The 19,222-nt window shown below is 37.7% G+C and overlaps 1 protein-coding gene across 1 annotated transcript in view; it reads left to right on the top strand.

The window, feature by feature from the left end:
* Window positions 1-18,407, top strand: part of IL17REL (interleukin 17 receptor E like) — a 44,592-nt gene extending 26,185 nt beyond the window's left edge. Inside the window, exons 6-17 of the mRNA XM_030465456.1 lie at window positions 831-875; window positions 2,090-2,229; window positions 2,381-2,452; window positions 4,312-4,366; window positions 7,052-7,215; window positions 9,475-9,522; window positions 10,140-10,197; window positions 10,527-10,672; window positions 13,728-13,787; window positions 14,844-14,901; window positions 17,298-17,352; window positions 18,322-18,407. Of these exons, the coding sequence (XP_030321316.1) occupies window positions 831-875; window positions 2,090-2,229; window positions 2,381-2,452; window positions 4,312-4,366; window positions 7,052-7,215; window positions 9,475-9,522; window positions 10,140-10,197; window positions 10,527-10,672; window positions 13,728-13,787; window positions 14,844-14,901; window positions 17,298-17,352; window positions 18,322-18,349 (929 nt within the window). The 3' untranslated portion in view covers window positions 18,350-18,407. The remainder of the gene's footprint in view (window positions 1-830; window positions 876-2,089; window positions 2,230-2,380; window positions 2,453-4,311; window positions 4,367-7,051; window positions 7,216-9,474; window positions 9,523-10,139; window positions 10,198-10,526; window positions 10,673-13,727; window positions 13,788-14,843; window positions 14,902-17,297; window positions 17,353-18,321) is intronic.
* The last annotated feature ends 815 nt before the right edge of the window (window positions 18,408-19,222 follow it).

Raw genomic sequence — 19,222 nt, 5'->3', positions numbered from 1 at the left:
GTTTCACACTTCCATAGAAGTAAAGCCTTTCTGTATTTAAAAAGCCTTTCATTTTCTTAATAAGTCCCAATTTGCTTCTGCAGTAGATATCTACTTTGTGACTAAAGAGGGGGGAAATCAAGGTTTCATAAGCCCCAGTTTTAAGATACTTTACAGGGCTGAATGAATAAATAAAAATAGAAAATATTTCTCCGGGGTAAAGAACTGTGTGGGGAAATGAGAGCAGAGTGCTGCTCTGGGTCAAGCAAGGAGAGAGAAAAGAGTAAACAGCACATTATGAGCTGATTCAGTTTTCTTAAATAAATATTCTATTTTTGGAGATATCAATTCTGAAAGTGCTGGCTCATCTCTAATTCTTGTAAACTCCCTGGGAGCTAAATAGGGTGTTTCTTTGTAAGCCTAGAGTGGAGTCAGAATAGCAAAAAACCTCAGCTGTTTGTAAGAGAGGAATATGCCTGGTAAACAACCGTATTAGCTTTCAAGGAAATAATAAGGCAAACTGCTCTTTTTTATCATTATTGCATAAAATATTGTTAAGTCCTAGCACAGTGTTAGATCCTAAATTACTGCCTTAAACTGCTGATGAGGTTTTCCAGAAGAAACCCTGCACTAGTAAGAGAGTTCCTTAAGGCATGTGATAAAACTTCCATGTGTGATAAGAACACTTTTCATTTTTGATGTTTATCTAGAAGTGGATGGACATCTGCCTTTAATAAGGGATATAAGAGAAAGATTTCCTGTTGGGAAGCTATTGGATCATTGGGCAGTTTACTTTTCAGAGTTATGTAAGTAAAGTACTACTGAAAAAACCTCTGGGTTTTATTTTGCAGATTGCAGAAACAGTGATGTGGGAAAATCCATTCCAGCTTGTTCAGGTGAGATGGTCTTCTACGTAACTTAAAGCTGTAAGCTATTTCTGGTGACCCATGCAATTATATGCTTTTATAGCTGAATAATCAGAGGATAAAAAAAAAAAAAGATTTACATCTACCTCTACTGTGTAATTGACAGGTAATGTCCTGGAAAATGTGTTTCATTGTCTGGACTTGGAAATATTAGGTAGCAGATAAAGATAGTTACAGCCTATCTGATACCTAAACTTTTGGAAACAGGTTTGTGTCCTTTCTGTGCACTTCAGACTTCTGGCTTTAAGGTTTTTTTGTAGGCATACCTCATCCAAAATTCCACCCTGATTTTGACATACCCATGGATATAGAAAGCTTAAAACATTCCCCCAACTTTTGTGTATGCCTAATATGCTTGCAGACACTCACTATGTAATGAAATTGCAACTTTGGGCTAGTCAGCTTTTGTAGTAGTATTTAATTTAAAACTTAATAATATTATATTTATTCTTATGAAAATAATTGTATCTCATAAAATGAGAAAACTGTCTTGGTTTAGTGGTCAGGGCAAATGAAAACTAGAGAAAAAACTTGCTTTCTGTTACTCCCCTTCACCCTCCCAGGGGAGGAGAGAAAAGTGGAATAAGGAAGAAAGTCTTAAAGGTTGGAAGTTAAAACTAGAACAAGTTTAATAGAGGAATGGACAGTAACATGTGGGTTATTAATGACAAATACACAAAGATGTACAAAACCTGATTTCAGTGGTGCTGATGTAAGTATCCAGAGTTCCCTCACCGCAGAGCAAATTCAGCTCCAACTGAGCATGGGATCAGCTAGCCACAAGGAGCAGAAACCTCTCATCAAGGCCTCTGAGTGGAGGAAAACAGAGAGGAATAGGAAGAGATGAACTTTTCCACCCACTTGGTTTTTATAGGGTATGGCAGGAAATGGGAGGGAATACTGATCCCTCTCTCTTCTGCCCTGGGATCCCTCAGGGTCCCAAACCTAGCTCCTCATATTAATACCATGAAATCAGCCTGTCCCCCCCTCAATCCATAAAAAATACCTTCTATCAAGATAGAAAAAGAATTAATTCAAATATACTGAGCAAGAATCTATAGATGTTGAATTTCATCTCCATCAAGTTAAGAAATATATTCTGTGCCCCTTACATAGAAATAATGTAAGAAATTAAGAAATTTATAAAGAATCAGGTGTGAAAATGTCATGCTTTTCTTTTTCAGCTGGAAAGTTTGATTATAATGTAGACAGGGCAAGGAAAATTATATCAGTGAATGTATCCAACTTTCTTCGAGATCAAGACTATTACGTTCGCCTGTGCCACAAATGGTTTACGTGTGAAGACACAGGAGCCTTTGCTGTGGTGAGTGAAAACTGAGAGCAGTTTGTTGAACTGTAGGGATGTGACTTGTACATGGAAATGCAGGAAATAGGATGTGCCTCCCTATGTCTTTATTTAGCTTTATTAAAAGTAATGTACTGTCCTGGATTCATGGCCATCTTTTTCATTTCAGATAAAAGGGAAGGAATCTTTAAAATCCGTTTCTCTGAAATATTCTCAGCTACTGCCTTGTCTTTGCATTGAGGTAATCCAGGCTGGAATTTGGTATATACTTGTGTTTCTGATTAAAGAAATTTTGTCTGGGATTTGTGCTAGGAAAGGAGGAAAAAGGAAGAAAAGGCTCTAGATGTAAGTTTTTCACTAAAGCTTGTCTGACCTAATGACTATGTAAATGTAGAAGATATTTTAGGAAACACTAATTAAAGCACGGAGATAAAAATATCGGGTACAATTTCTATTCATTTATGGGAAGAATTGTACAAGATTAATTTGACTGATTTTTTATAACCAATGAAAAGGCAGAAAATTTAATCTGACTGAATTCCAGAGTAGCATTTGATACAGTCCTGCATGGGAAACTAAAAGAGGAATTGAGGAAGCTGGGGGTGAGGACAAGAACAAGATTTGCATGGTAGATAACACATAGCTGAAGGGCTAACTTGACTGCTCCTGTTGAATGTGGCTGTGATAGTAGAAAGATTACTTCAGGACCCCACTTAGAACTGTTCTTATATAAATGCTTTTCATCAATTACATGGACACAAAAGGAGGGAATGTGCTAATGAGTTTTGCTGATAATACACTTGAGAAGTGTAATCAAATGGAAGAGTGTTAGGATAATGGGAGGAAACTGAAGATTTCAGATACCAAGTAACTAAAGGAGGATGAAGTTTAATGTACGAAGCATAAGTTCATACACTTGTTCTAATAAGAAGATTTCTTGCTGTAAGAGGCAAGTCCTCATTTAGAAATAGAGGGAAAAAAGTGTAATAGTTCATCACAAGACGGTTAAACTAATCATCTTGCAGAATGTAAAGGTGAACAAAATTTAGTGGGTTAAATTATTCTAAGTATGGGCAAGGCCTTCTTTGAAATGCTAGAGCAAATTCTCTTATCCATATCCATATTAATTCAAGTGGAAGCTGTACATTAAAAATCTAGCATGGCTGGGGAATGAAGAGAGTGTATTATAAAGGAGACTGAAAGAACAAGTTTTCACCAGCCTGGTAAAACATGCAATGAGAAAATATGTTTGTTATCTAAATATATACCAAAGGGTCACTTTTAAGGAAAAATAACAGATTTTTTTAAGCTGAAGCCATTCTTGCCACAAAGAATAAAGGAGAATAAACTGTATTGCATTACTATATTCAGGATTGGGACAGATTTTTTTCTGAGAACCTGAGAAGCAAGATTTTTTAAATATCTTTCATTAAAAGGAATAAATAGTCACCAAACCAATTTAAAATTATCTTTGTAAGATATAAAGATACTACGTGACCTAGTTTCTCATTGATTTTTTGGGGTATGATTTACCTTACAGATTAAGATACTTAAAGGTAGATGTCCAGGTGTCAATATCTACATTTGCATTCTATGTCCAAACTCCTATAGTCAATGGAGATCTAATTAATGCAGTCTCTCAAGTGACCAGATGCAGGTGGCTATTTTGGGATGTGCTGGGTGGCATGATAGATTTCACTAGCTGCACTGGCTAGATCTTCATGTAGCTGCTGTAATAGTAATTTGAACACTTTAGTTACACTCAGATGTGTGTGTTGTAGGAATCTAAAATCATATTTAATATGTGAATTAAACTACGAGGTGTCTTTCAAGTCTAGGGATTTTTATTTTTATTTTTTTTATTACACTCTAAAGGGATAGATTTGATCACCTTAGATCATCTGCTCCATTTTCTCTATTGATCAACAATGAAAGAGTTATCTATTGCCAAACATCTTTTTAAAAAATTACTTCCAAAGCTTTCTAATAAACATAGCATCTATATCTTTGGTGGGAATGGTTTCTGTCACACTCTGCCTGAAGTGTTAAAAATTGGTGTCTCTGAGAATCTCTAGCTAATGATTACTTTTTGGGTTGTAGGGCTGGCTGGCAATTCCAGATGCAAGAAGGATACAACTTTGCCCATTTGAAAACGGCAAGTAGTGGGTGATAACCCTTTATATGACTGGTTTTCAGCAGCTTCAATAATGTGTTGCAATTTAAAATCAATCCAAGGTGAAAACTATGCATTGCAAAACTTCAAGGAAAATGTCATTTTGGTTTGTTATATTGTGGGTGGATGAAATAACTTCTTTTCAGACCAACTTGTTCACAAAGTTTATGCCAACATAAACACGAAGTAACTTTCTGTTAATTTCTCACATTTTCTTAAGTCACACATAAAATGGCCAGAAGGAGAAAAGCCACTGAAGTCAGCTTTGACATGCTGATGTGAGAAGATGGCTTCAAAGGGAGATTTGAAGGTGTCCAGCAACTAACACAAAGGAGGGAACAGAGAGATGAAAAAGAAGTTAGTTTGGTGCACATGGGACTTCTCAGACTTAATAGGAAATTATTCACACAAAGTGTTCCATCAAAGTTAAAGTCTGGTCTAAAATGACAGCTGAAAAAGAAATTGTCATATTATGTAGGTCTTTAATAAAAGTTTTACTAGGCATATAGAAAAAAAGCATAGCCTGGGTCAGGGTTTTATTGTGTTGCATCCAACATAAGTACAACAATATTTTCTCATTTTCTCCCTAGACTGTTCTAAGAAAGGATTTTAATGTTTCATTTAAAAAATAAAACAAACATGAGAGGGGGCAAAGCCACCAACTCATAACAGTGCATTCAAACTCCATTATACTGCCTATATATTAACTGCAATCTTGCAGGGCTGATACACGTGTTAGAGAGGAAGCAATGTCCTCTTTTGTACGCCCAGCCTTCATTTCTGATTTATTTTATTGTGGCAGAATACAGTGTTTCTTGACACTACCATTCCTTTGTATTAATGGAGTAAAGTTTGGCTAAATAAAAAAAGATGTTTTTTTCCATTAGGGAAATAAGCACAGGAGTTCTCAAGCTCTGTAGCTGTGTCTATGTGATGTACTCACATCTGGCTTCAAGGTCATAGAAACAAAACCTCTTGGGCACGTGCAGTATCCAGTCCTAAACTCTGTTCTTGGTAGCTGTTCAGCTGGAGTCTGGGTCTCATGGGGCATAAGCTGTTGTCTTCTAGATTTTCTCCTGTCTCTACCTATTTTTCCATGTGTGAAGTGGTTATGCTTTGCAAATGCAGGAAGCTGGGATCATGAATGCTGTGACCCCTTCCTTCCTTCAATATTCTGCTTTTTTCTTCCCCTTGCACTGCAGTCATTCTCTTCTCCATTGAGTCAGGACTTTGGGAAGTGCTGAAGCACAGGTTACAAAGCTTCATGTAGTCAGAGGAAGTGCTGTATGTGTTTGGCACACTGAAATTCTTGAAGCTTATTTCTCTTCATTTAGGAAGTTCCAATGGACAATTACAGATGAAAACAGAACTTACAGCTTTGATAAGGAAGTGAATATGAGAGATACTGTTTTACAATTAAAATTTTATTTCACTCAACTATCCTCCTTGCAAGAATCTCAAGCAATTTTTCAAACTGTAGCACCCAGTTATTTAAGTATTTAGGGTGTTCCAGCTTTTGAAACAGAATATTTTCTTTTTAAATCTTTCCTTTTTCCTAACTGAGATCTCTGTTTGTTGGAATAGTCAAAGTACATTGTGTCCTTTTTTTTTTTTTTTTGGTTTTTTTGTTTTTTTTTTTTTTTTTTTTGGTTTTTTTTTTTTTCTTTTTCATTAGTAATTGCAGTAATAAAGTTGGGATAATAGAGGAGGTAATTAAATAAGCTCCTCTATGTAATAACTCTTTTGGGTTAATGCAGCTAAGAGAAGTAAAAAAAAAAAAGGTCTATTGGTTTCTTAACAATGTAATTATGTGAGAATGAAGATGAATAAGCATCTTGATTATGATGTGAATAAGTAGATGCCACAAAGGATTAAAACAGAAGGAAACTCAGGCAATAAGTTAATGACTAGGCCTGGAAACAAATTTAAGAAATCTTAATTGTGATGCTTTTCTCTGAACTATTAGTATTACACTTACATTGTATCTATATTATTACAGACTTCTATAACATTATTAAGTTGACTAGGTCTGTAGTTATGGAGTGCCCACTGTTCATAGAAAGAACATTTATATAAATGCTGCAGAAAAATTAATTATTGTGAATTACCTGCACAGCTTTGTTTAATATTGGGGTTCTTGATATGTGGCTAAAGGTTTGAATTTATCCTCTTACATACTCATGTTCATGTCAGTCCTACACAAGACACACAGAAGCTGAATCTCCCATACCATGACCTCTAGTCACTAATGAATGGAATTATTCCAGTTTACCACACACAGTTAACTGAAGCTCCTTGGCTAAGAATTTACTTGCATTACACTCCTTCTGTGACTGATGGGCACAAAATGCACTTTTAGGAGCTTGTGCAGCCAACTTTGGGGCCAAGGAGTCATTCCTTGGTGATGCCCAGCTATCACCATGGTGGGAGACTGGTAAGACTCAGCTCTCAGGTTGAGAACCTCTGGTAAATGCCACCTCCTTGGTGTGATAAATTCGAGTTTTAAACTGTTACAGTGTGAAACACTGCAGGTCTGATTGGTGGGAATGGCAAGGAAAGGGAAAAGCAATCCCTGTGGTTTTAAGCGTGTGTATTGGTACCAGATTACTGAAAACTTTTGATTCATTGTTAGACCTCTTGAATAATGTTTCCACTCTTTGTGTACAGATACGAAGGCGCTGTGGGATAATATTGTTTATAACCCAGTGACACAAACCTTGGCTTGGGAGCCAGCCTGTCCTGTGCGTGTCATGGTTAACCTGTGCAGGTCATTGAAGTCTAACGACCACTGTGAAGATATACAGAACTCTTCCAAAAATTCTACTGAGAAAGTAAGAGCTATGCAGGTTTATTCAAACTGTGAGACTGAAGGCCATGACCAAAGGCACAATGCAAAGAGTTTGATGTTGGATTAAGAGCAATTGCAGATTCCTCTTTTCTCTTCTGATACTTAAAACTATTCATCATCACAGAATGTTCTTGTACACTAACCACATGACTTATGCAAAGAGCTCGCTGACTCAAGGTTAAGAAATAGAACATGGAGATGACTGTGAAGCTATTAATGTTTGCTAAATTCTTTGGGGCAAATAGGGTCTGATTTTGTTTACAGTAAAGGTATGATTCACCCATCCTGACTTTGCTGCCTAATAGATGGGTGTTCAAGCCCATGACTATGGGCCCCTGACTATGCTATTCATGTCAGATTCCATTTAAAGTGATTGTGTGAAATGAACCTATTGAGAGGACAGCTCATCTGATGATAAGCATATAAGAAAGTTTGGGGGATTTCTTTGAAGATACACCTTTCTTTTCACTGCGAATCACAAGAGTTTATTGTGATTAGATCAGATTTGGATATTTAATGTTTAGACAACTAAACATAATTGAGATGAAGCTAATTCTCTTTATAACATAATGGAAAATTAACAGTCGTTTTGTAGGACACAATTGTTTTGTACTCAATAAAGATCCCTTTGAAGTCCTCTCTCTACCCCCTCCAATGTCTTGAAATTTTGGGTGTTGAAACATTGGGTTCCTCTCAACTGCTAATATTTCAGTCTGAAATCTCATGATGCTGAATGTGCTGGATTTATGAGGTTGGTTAGAATCCTGTATTTCATCTTGAAAAGTAGGTTTCAGGCTTTCCAGATTGTGGAGAGAAGCCACTAAATTGAGGCAACAACTGCAAAATAAATAAAAACAAACACTTTCTGAGTATTTGGAACTTTGAGTGTTGTTCTAATGACACTAATTGGGTGGGGCTGACTGTTGAATGCTTTTTTGATTAGGGATTTCTGTCCCAGTGCTTAGAAACTGTTCAGTTTCACCATTTTATGGGTTTCAACAAAGCTTTGATCTTGCAAAAACCCAAATATTAACTTTTATATATGTAAGTGGCCTCTGTGGGATTCAACATCTGCAGACAACAAGCACAAGTCATTGCTTGCAGGAAAAGAGAAAGAAGTCTAGAATGAGCTTTGACTGGTAATGGTCATGTTTATTAGACAGAACACAACCCAAGAATAGTTTCATACAGATGATGAATATTTTCCTTTATTTATTAATATTAACGGACATGATAAATCTTCCATTTCCCCCCCTATTTAATCCTAAAGGTTTTGATGCCAAATTTGGTTGATCTCTTGTACTGAAGCATTGAAGGGCATCTCTATAGAGTGCTGGAGGCTACAGCAGAGATTCCTCAAAGTAGGAGCTCCCCCTGTAAATCCACAGAAAGCTTCACAGTCTAATCCCATGCTGACACATGCTGACACAGGCCCAAAATCTCTGTTAAGTCTTCTCTTTAATTAGGGTGAGGCTTTCTCTGTTGATGACAATGCTATCTCCAGATCTGAGTGGATTCTTACAGCATTATCTTCTGTCACCCTAGTGTAGACAGGCCTGAGAATATCCATTCTGATCCCCAAAAAGTTAGAGGAAAGCAGAGTCACTTTGGTCACTATGCCATGGGTTGTGTTTAGGGCCCGTTATGCTCAGTCGCTTAAGCAAAGGGTGTTTATTTAGTCAAGACCACTTACATGAGGAGTAGTTGTTTATGTGAAACAAGGCTCTTTATGGTGAAGTCCTTGGCTGGGAAACAGTTGTTAATCAAGAAAGCAACATTTTGTAGGTCACTTGAATGGCTGTCTAAAATGCAGTTTATGTTTAAGTCTTTTCTGGAATAGAGATATGGAAAATTGAAAAATTTCTGAACTGAAGGTGAAACAACACTTTAGGTGTTTAAATGTTCGCTGAGTCGCTGACGAATGTAAATGAGGGACTGAAGCAAGATGAGTGTGTAATTAGAATTTTGCACATGAGCCACCATAGAATCAATTAATTTAGCTCTACTGGGTCAGACAGACTATAAAAAGTGCTACATGTTACAGATAAAAATAAGCAAATTACTCGGTAATCCAAAGTAGCAGTTGTTCTATTCTTACTCTTTTATGTGATTAACTTCCTGGGATATTTATAAAGTAGAGAAATCTGTTTCCTTTCTGTAACCAAACCATTAACATTTTTGGTAACTGACTTTGTGAAACTGGTGAATGAAACTGGCTAATGCTAAGTGCTCTCTTTTCAAGCAGGTTAAATATTCTCGTGTGGACACTCACCCAAGACTCTGCATGAAGGTAAAGAGATTTCTTTGCAAAACACCTCTTAACTGTCCTCTTTCTGTCAGCTCTATGAACTGCTAATGTTCCTTAGGATCAATATTTTGTTTCATAGCTCTGATGAGCAGGAAGTGGGAATAGAGGAAATACCAGATTAGATCAAAAGGAGGTTTTTTGGAAGTTCAGCAGGAATAATAGAAAGGGCACAGGTCAGATTGTGCCCTCTGTTTTCTCTGCCTGAGAAAAACAGAGAAGAAATTGTTTAGATCGATGCAAACTCTGAAGCATGCACTAGACAAACAAAATTTTTCATTTAAAATATTTCGTAATAAAAATGGTTGACACAGTACATTTACTGGAATAACTTTTATTATTCTATTTGAGACATGAATGGCATGTAAGGTTAATATAGGCATATTATAGTTTTCTTTTAGGTTACTTTTACATTAGTGGAACTAACATGTTTCTGTAAAATAAGCGTGTGCATAGATATCTGAAGATTGAGGGACCTAATTTAAATCAAGGGTGGGAAGATACCATAGCCCAGGAAAGCTGTCAGTGCATCTTTTGTAATCATCTTTGTAGTCAGACTGAAATAGAAAAATAATTTTTCTAACAGATTTCTTTGCTTTCAGTTTACAACCAAACAAGGCTCTTGGGTCAAATGTCCATTTGCTAATGGAGAATTTCCAGGTAAATTACATTTTAAATTATCTAATATTAAATTGTGAAAAATATTTAAATCAGTAAGTAGATGTGAGCCTTCTCCAGTAAGTGAGCTATGTTCATATCACTGTAGCTTGTAAATTGTGGCAAAGAGATTTGACAACTTGCTACTTCTATGTATTCCCAGTAGATAAAAGAGTTTATCAGTATAAAAATGAACTTGTGGGAATCAAAATGATTACTTGCTATCTTTTGATGGCACTTAATAATTAAAATGCATTTATTTTTAACATAACAATTTAGAATATTGTGTATTGTCCTTGTACATCTGAAAGTATTTTTCTCCCTAATATCAGCTTGGAAAATGAGAATGGCTGAGGTTGCAGAACGAATACAAGTTTTCTTCACATCCCAGACCAAGGCAGAGTTCTCAGTGCTTGTGTGTAACAAGACACAGCTGGCCTCATGTGAAACTGTTGGGATCCACCATTCAGTCTCTGTGGTTTGTATATATTATTTCTTAAACTTTGTAAGACTTTTAAACATATCTAACTGCATTCATTCATTATTTCATTTATCACTCTGCAGCTTGAAAGCATTAATAATCCCAGGCACGTACATGTTGGAACAATTACTGGAACATTTTAAAGGCATTTAGTTTTAGTTCTGATCTCACATGAAGCAAGAAATAAATAAGAATCCTGAAGTCATATGAGTCACAGCAGAGGAAGTGACTGTTGAGTGGAACATTAATATATACATAGTGTGGCAATATTAGTGTTAGTATTTGATATATGGGTCACTGATACAGTTGACCTGGCAAATCCCACATCGTGAAATGTAAGATTTGAGACATAAACCTATGATGATCTTGAGCCATTCTCACAGAAGGAAAAAAAAAAAATACCAAAAACTCAACACACAAAAAAAGGAAACTTTTAGGCCAAATTAGCTTTTGAGCTGGCTGTGTCATTACACAGTGGCTTCTTCCAGCCAAGTGAGTGAGAGAGATTATGGGAAGGTGAGATTTCTGTTTCAGCCCCTTCAGGAAATGGGAGCCTCATTCCTCTCTTGCAGCCAAGCCTCCACCTCAGACATTTTGTATGAACAACTGAGACTTGCCCTTACCCTTCAACCCTGGTTACCAGGATGACTGTGCTGGCCTGACCTGTGATCCACTGAGAAGTACACCTGGAGATTGGGCTTAAAAAGCAAGAGAGTGACCATACCACCAATTTTCAAATAGGAGAGTATTAGCAGGATAGGTCCTAGGAGCTCCTGGTACCAGCATGCTGACAGACACCTTGCTGGTGCTCCTCAATAGGTTTATGTCCACCCTTAAATGTGTGTTCCTGCTTTCTGCTCCACTGACCAGGCATAGGAGGTGTCATATGACAGATTTTGAGAAAGCTGAGAAATCCAGATGCGATTTCTACTGTTATTCCAGCCTGTCCCCATTGACTTTGCCCTTGTACTCAGTGCTGGTGAGGCCACACCTCGAGTACTGTGTCCAGTTCTGGGCCCCTCAGTTCAGGAAGGATATCGAGGTCCTGGAGCAGGTCCAAAGGAGGGCAACCAGGCTGGTGAAAGGACTCGAGCACAGATCCTATGAGGAGAGGCTGAGGGAGCTGGGGCTGTTCAGCCTGGAGAAGAGGAGGCTCAGGGGAGACCTCATCACTCTCTACAACTCCCTGAAAGGAGGGTGTAGCCAGGTGGGGGTTGGTCTTTTTTGCCAGGCAACTCTCAGCAAGACAAGAGGGCATGGTCTCAAGTTGTGCCGGGGGAGGTTTAGGTTGGATATTAGAAAGAATTTCTTTACAGAAAGGGTGATCAGGCATTGGAATGGGCTGCCCAGGGAAGTAGTGGATTCTCCATCCCTGGAGATACTTAAAAAGAGACTGGATGTGGCACTCAGTGCCATGGTCTAGTAACTGGAGCAGTAGTGGATCAAGGGTTGGACTTGATGATCTCAGAGGTCCCTTCCAACCCAGCCAGTTCTATGATTCTATGACTTCACTCACCTATAGCAGCATGTGCTTTAGAAGACACAAGTATGCTGTTGATCCTACAGCCATCCTTTTTTTGAGGTATACTTCTTTCTTTGCCAGTGTATGGCACATAAATGCTACAACTGACTGTCCCAGCACCTCTGATGATTTCAGTGTGCATCATGCACCTATCAGGGGTAGATGAAAAGTTAGCAGGTATGGATGAGGACTTAAAATCAAAGGGCTGGACACTGAAAGCTAAATTTATTTTCTAATGAATCAGATTAGGTCTGTATTACATCTCCGGTGCTGAAACTAAAAGAGCAGCTGTGACAGGCAGAGTTTCCAAACTCATCTTTGCTGGGCAGGCTGAGGCCATACTGAAGTGGGAGGTGATTGCTGCTGCTGCAAGAGGTACCAGAGCTCCATAATAATGGGGAAAGGCCTGGGGAAAAAAAAAAAATCTCATCAACACAGACCACAGAGGGCAATGGTAATGCTCTCAGGAGTCTCTCCTAATGGGACAGGATACCAAGGCTAATGCTGGCAGAGATGGAGATCTGTACAGCAGAAGAGTTGTCAAACTCTGTGCTCAGTGAACACGTACAGTGACACTTCCCTTCAACTGGTTTATTTCACATGCAATCTATGGAGTTTAAGCTTTCTTCTTTTAAAGGTCCCTGTGTGATTTGCTGAGTGAGAAGGATAATGGTGGAGCACCAATAAATCAGAGCTAAGTGTTGAAGTGTGTATTTCATGAAGGGCACTGATGCAATTAAAAATGCTTTTTTCTTCCATCCAGTACAAAGCTCTTATGTCCTCTGCTACCGTGAGAGAATGGGAGCCCACATAAATTACATATGGTTCCTGTCTCACTACTATGAGAAATATACATAATGTTTTCATCAAGACTTAGCTCTGTTCCCAGAAAACAATGTTAATTCTCTACCTTGTAATCCCTGTTCAATTATGTTCAAAAGTAATATATTCCCCTGATCTTTCCAAGATTATTTTAGGAATTTGTCACACTAAAGACATCAGTTTAGGTTTCATAGCTGTTAGTGAGGTAACTAACATTATTTTGAGGACAAACCATAAAACCCCCAAATGTTAAGTCATTTGAGACACTTTCACCTCAGGAGTGAACTTGTTCTCAGCATACAATGTGATGGGAAATCCAGCAGAACTGTAAAGAAACATAAGTTCCTTTAGCTTAGGTACACCAGGAAAAGATTCTTACTGTGAAGATACTGACAGCTAACGTGGTGTGAGCAGTGACAGCAAGGAGGGTGTCCTGCCTGACGGTCCTTCATAAAATGCAGGAACATCAGCCTTATTCCTCTGTTGCACATACTGTGCCTGGCAAAAGTACAGCAGTCGTTTAGATCTGGGGATATTGCTGAAAATAAAAACCCTTCCACAATGAATATTTACTCTGTCTAAATTTTCTCATACAGTAGAACATGTAGCATTATTGGTAAATAAACCAAAGAACTGGAGAGACACAATACATTTTATTTTTTCCAGGGTATGGCAAATGATAGTTTTCAATTTTTTTCTTTTCATTAGGGAGATTCTGTATCAATCACTATGTCACAGGAAATGTGTGGGTCAACGATTTGTATTCAGGTATGTGTCTTGATTTTGCCAGGTACTTTGTACAGAGTAATTAAAAAAATAATAATAATAAAAAAAAAACAACCTGAAAAAACCTAGCAGGCACTCTTACTGCTTTCTTCTCCCAGCCAAATCTGATTACTGTGTGGATTGAGTTAGCAAAGAGCATTATTTATATGTTGATATGCTGCCACTTGTTGAGATGACATTAATTACTTACTATAGAAGCTGCTCTCCATGATCTTGTTCCTTCATCAATGGCAGATAAAGGGATATGATCAGGAAATTGTTAATTCTGTCTTGTGCATTCCTTTGTAATAAGAAGTTCCAAGGTATCAAAAGATCCAAGTAAATCATAGGTTAATTTTTCAAAATTGCCACTAACTGGAAAAGGCAGACAGCAAATTGCACAGTGAGTGCAGCCTATGCTAGAATTAGTGCTCCTGAAATCAGGCTTAGCAAATTATTTCTGACATTTTTGCACACTATGTTTGAAGGTGAACTCTATTAAGACAATATTAATAGAAAATGAGCATGAAGCTGGTGGGTTTATTACTCTCTGGAGTTAATGTTTTCAACAGACACCACAATAAGAAAGGCTGAGAGCCAGAACTGTGAGGCTCCAGAAGCTGCCCTGCAAGGCCCTTGTCAGCATCACTTTCTGCTTCTAAGCAGAAAGGGGCAAGATGAAAAGAATAGTGGCAAAATCCTTCTGGATAATGAGAGTTGTTCTTTGTTCCCCAGAGAAAATCAGATTTGATGGTAAAATTGATGTTTTCCTGCATAAATAGTTTCTTTTGTAAATAAGACATAATTTGTCTGAATACAGTTCTCCCGTTTCACCTCAACCCCTCTAAAAAAAAAGGTGATTTGCTTTATCATTTAGAAATGTAAAAGTGATTGCAACTCACTAAATATACACAAGACCAGCAGGCTCCATATGTATTTATTTAGAAACAGATTGAAAAATTCACTTGAATAAAACTAGTAAAGCAATCACATTTTGTCAACACATTTTATTAGCACTTCTGCTGAAAGGGGAATAAGACTAATCCTTTCTTTTAAAAGGGATGGAGGACAGATGTAGATTATTCAGTTCCACTGCAAATCTGTGATTTCCACTGTGGTAAGTATGAATGATAACAGAAGAATTAAGCCTTGACTGTATAGAAGAGAGCATCTCAGGTGAAGTGTGTTTTCATTGGAAATTGAGGTGGGATTCACCTGACTGAATGTTGGTGTCTGCATGGAAGCAAGATATGCTCAGCTTCCTTTATAGACAAAGTGCTCATAAACCTCAACTAGCTTTTAATTAGCTACTGCAAGGGCAACTTGTGTGGCTGCCTGTTCTCTCTGCTTCCTGTGTGAATTTTCCATCCTGTGCCAAGTTCTGCATGCCACACCTACCTTTACTTTGCTGTTGGTATATGAGGTAAGTGGTTAAAAACAATCCTTGGCAAGGAGGCACAGAGTTCTATGATTGCAGTGATTGCGGCACAGTCCTAGTGCTAATTCTGCAAGTGGGACAGTGGTACCTCCCTCCCTGTGCTGCAGGAGTACAGTGAGGATATTGTTATGATTTGAGGTACATCCAGAGATGCTCATGGAGTCAGAATAATCCAGGACCTGGAAGTAAGGTGTTGATGAAGTTAGTGAGTTCAGAGCGAACTAATGCTGTGAGGTTTATGCTGAAGAATGCACGAGTTTAGAACTAGTAAGGCTTTAAGGAGCCAAACTGTGGGAAGACTCAATCTGAGCATTGCAAAAGACACATCCCCAAACCCACTTACAGAAACAATCTCCCCGCCCATTTCATTGTAAACATTGTGATTCCTATGACAGATTTTCTCTGTTATCTAAGAATACCTGTTAGTTGAGCTTCAGATTTCAAAGCCTAGTACTAGAAAAAAGGGGGCTTAAATTTGCCATCTAAATGTAGTTCTTTGTGCAAGCATTTGCATAATGCTAGTTCAGGTTTTGTCTTCACTCAAAAATATAAAACAAATGCACTCAGGGTCAATCAATTAAATAATCAGTGAGGTGATTCATGTAGTCTGCATGCATGTTTCTTATTCATATTTTCCTTTTTACAAGTGTGAAGGGTATGACAAAAGCAGGTAAAATAATGGAAGGCTCCAGAGACAGCAGTCTGGGTATTCCCCTCTGCCTTACAGTAGAAGTAAATGGGTCTGCATATGAAATGAAAATGGTGAAACACCAAAAGCTGAGTGAAGAGCTTTTGGGGTAACATTATTTTATTTAAACATGGAACATTTCAACACATATTTTTGTTCTGATCGAGAATTAGTGGAGATTCAGAAAGAAATCTGAGAAACTGCATGCACATCAGAACTGTAATATATAGTCACTGTGTGTGTTGTACAGAGGTTATTAACCTCATACTCTAGGGATTCTGCCATACTGTATAGTTTTGGGATACTCCATTCCACATCGGTGGGTGGATAATTCTGTCTCTGCCAGCTGACCAGTTGGTACCAGTCAGTGTCAGACTGGGACAGTGAATTAGGTGGGTCTGACTTATTGCTGTGATTCCTGTGTTCTTACTGACTCACCATGAATCATCAACTGCTTGTCATGGGTAAGGTTTTAAATGTAACAGTAATAGCATTTTCTGCTAAGGGTTTCTATATTCCTAAATGTTTCTTTTCTATAACAAAGATATTTTCTCAAGCACTAGCTTTTCAAAATCAGGAAATCATGAAATTATCTTCAAGACAATGGGTGATAATTCTTATATTTGGATGCTACTGTGTTTGAACCCAAGGTGTTAAAAAATCCACATAAAGGTGAAGGGAATAATAAACGTAAAATTTGTCCATAAGTTGTCACAATTTGGATTATGTAAAATATTGAAGTAAATTAGAAATAATGTTATAAAAGCATAGAGAAACCAGTAAAAATATTTACTGCATACAACTTTGTAAAAATAGAAGTTTACATTAAGTATCACTGTTAGTTACCAAGCAGCATCAATGTGTCCAAGGGCCATGATGTTACTAAAAAGCATTTTGTCACTCAAAATCCAGATTCTAGTGAAAACACTTTCTAGCATTAAAAAATCAGTGTAGTTAACCATCACAAAAACTGCTTCCTTCCAGAAGCAGGACTAGGTTTACGACATGTAGAATTCATTACACTGCAGTGCACTGCACTTTTCTATCAATAGCTATGCTTTACAATAGGAATGGCTTAGCCTTCTTTACTCTACAGAGGACTGAAATGGGAAAACTTCTTCTTTTTCCTTTTTTTCCCCCCTCCATTTAATAGCATTGGCTGAGAGGCAAAATTTTATCTTGTTTTAAAACTATATTTTTCCTTTGGCCTCTTTTCTGGGTTCTATTTAATGTAGCCAAACATTTTGAGACATTATTTCACTTATTAAAAATGAAATGTACCTATTTTGAATGAAACAATAACTCAGATCAGTTGAGAATGTCAGAATAAATATGTGAACCACAGTGAAAACTAAATTACAACCTATGTTTGAACTTGTTTCTTCAGGTTTTCGTGGTCAGACATACGGTGATGGAAACCCAGCAAAGGCCATGACACACAGGTATCCAACCAATGTAAAGTTTAAAACATCTTTGTGAGTTGACAGAGTTGTTAATCCTGAAAGAATGTAATTTGCTTCTCTGAAGAACAGAAGCAATGTCTGGCTGAATGGGGGAGTATCAGGTTCCTATCTCTCCCCTCTCCTTGTCCCCACTGAAGACACCTCTGGCTCCTCTGCTCTCTTTTCTTGCTCTCTCTCCCTCTTTCCCCATAATGTGATCTGGCATCAGAGGCCAGAGAGAGAGAACAAAGAGAGAAACAAGGAGAGAGAAACAAGGAGAGAGAAACAAAGAGAGAGAAACAAAGAGAGAGAACAAAGAGGGGGTCAGATAACCAGGGGAGTTCAGAAGTTTGTGAAGTAACAAGGCAACTTTTGAGGGCCCTGGAACAATCTTAGATTTGCTGAGCAGGATATTTACATTATTAGCACCTGCCCCTTGCTTTCTCCCTGACATTTGCAAGCTGATCACTGCCCTCTGAGCTCTCACTTGTCAGTGATGTCTGCCCAGCTGTTCCAGTGCTTCTTTTCATTTCCACAGCCCTTCACAAAACACCTGTTCCTAGGGTATATGCAAACCAGCAATTGATGCAACCCATAGATGTATGATTTGGTAGCTGCTGAGTGCTTTCAAAAACCTCTTCCTTTAAGGTTACCATTTCAGAGGCAACATACAATAGTGGAAATGACCTAAGACTCCAGAGGCTCTTAAAAGCCCTTGTTCAAAGGTGGGAAAAATATGCAGCCTTGCAGAAGTTACAAAAGCCACGTGGTTGAGAAGGGGCTTCCATCCTTGCTTTGAGGCAGCCTTTGGCTTTTCTCTTGTCAGAAGATACCATTTGGAATAATAAAGTTTCTTGGTTTTGCTTAGTTGTTCATGAGTGCTGTCTGCACTGTGACAAGTCCACATGCTGTAGAGAAATGGTTAGATTTGTTTTTTAACTCTTCTTTCCTCTTCTGTTTTTCCCCTAGAATGAAGAGTGTGCATTCCTTGCACTGAATTTAACAGCACATTTTCAAGGTCCTTTTCAAGTTGTAATTTTGTGTAACTTGCAAACTCGTCTAACTGGTTATCTCTAATGTTAGTAGGTTCTGCTAATTACTGTGAGATTATCCCCACGAGAGAAGACTTTAGCAGGTGAAGCCTATTCTAACATGTTCAAAAGCAGCTGGATTATTATCCCTTTTTTTCTCAGTGTTTCAAAGCAAAAAAATCTGATTGCTTAGAGCATCAGGTTCACATTTTTATTCTAAATTAATATTTTATATATAATATGCTATAAGTGAGTACTTTCTTAGTACTCTGTCTACCTATAGAACAAGTACTTCATATTTTCTTATTTTTAACCTTCATTTTCAAACTATAAGCAAATGTTTTTCAGAAATGAAGAGTGGAGGAAGTTTTCTCAGCTTTGTTACATTATCCTTCTTTTTAATTTCCTTTGTTTTCTAATGCCATTCTAATGATCTCACCATGACAGACCATATTCCTTAGATAAATATAACAACTACTTTCCTATTTGTCTGACAAGGTACATTTCTTTGGTTTGTTAGCTATTTATAACTGTTATGTGGAAATTCAGCCTAGAATGAAACAGCTTTTTGGAAAGAATTGAAGTTTTGTTGGTTTTTTTTCCCCATTATATCAGTATTTGTACTCAATTGTTGAGAGCAATGTTACACACTGTACTGATTATCAAACATTTGGCCTTTATTTCACTGAATACTCCTGTCAAATATCCTTACTCTCTGTTGTGTAACAAGGAAATAAAGTCAGCTAAAAGATGATTAATAGCAAATCGTGAAGCCATGTGGAATTGCTCAAGTGGGATCTGGAATATGGGTGGGGAGGGAGGGTCTGGAACAAGAAGAT

Source organism: Calypte anna, chromosome 1 (genome assembly GCF_003957555.1).
Source record: "Calypte anna isolate BGI_N300 chromosome 1, bCalAnn1_v1.p, whole genome shotgun sequence".
In the NCBI taxonomy this organism is placed as follows: Eukaryota; Metazoa; Chordata; class Aves; order Apodiformes; family Trochilidae; genus Calypte; species Calypte anna.
Note: the sequence above shows the minus strand (reverse complement) of the source record. Positions and strands in the feature narration are given on the sequence as shown.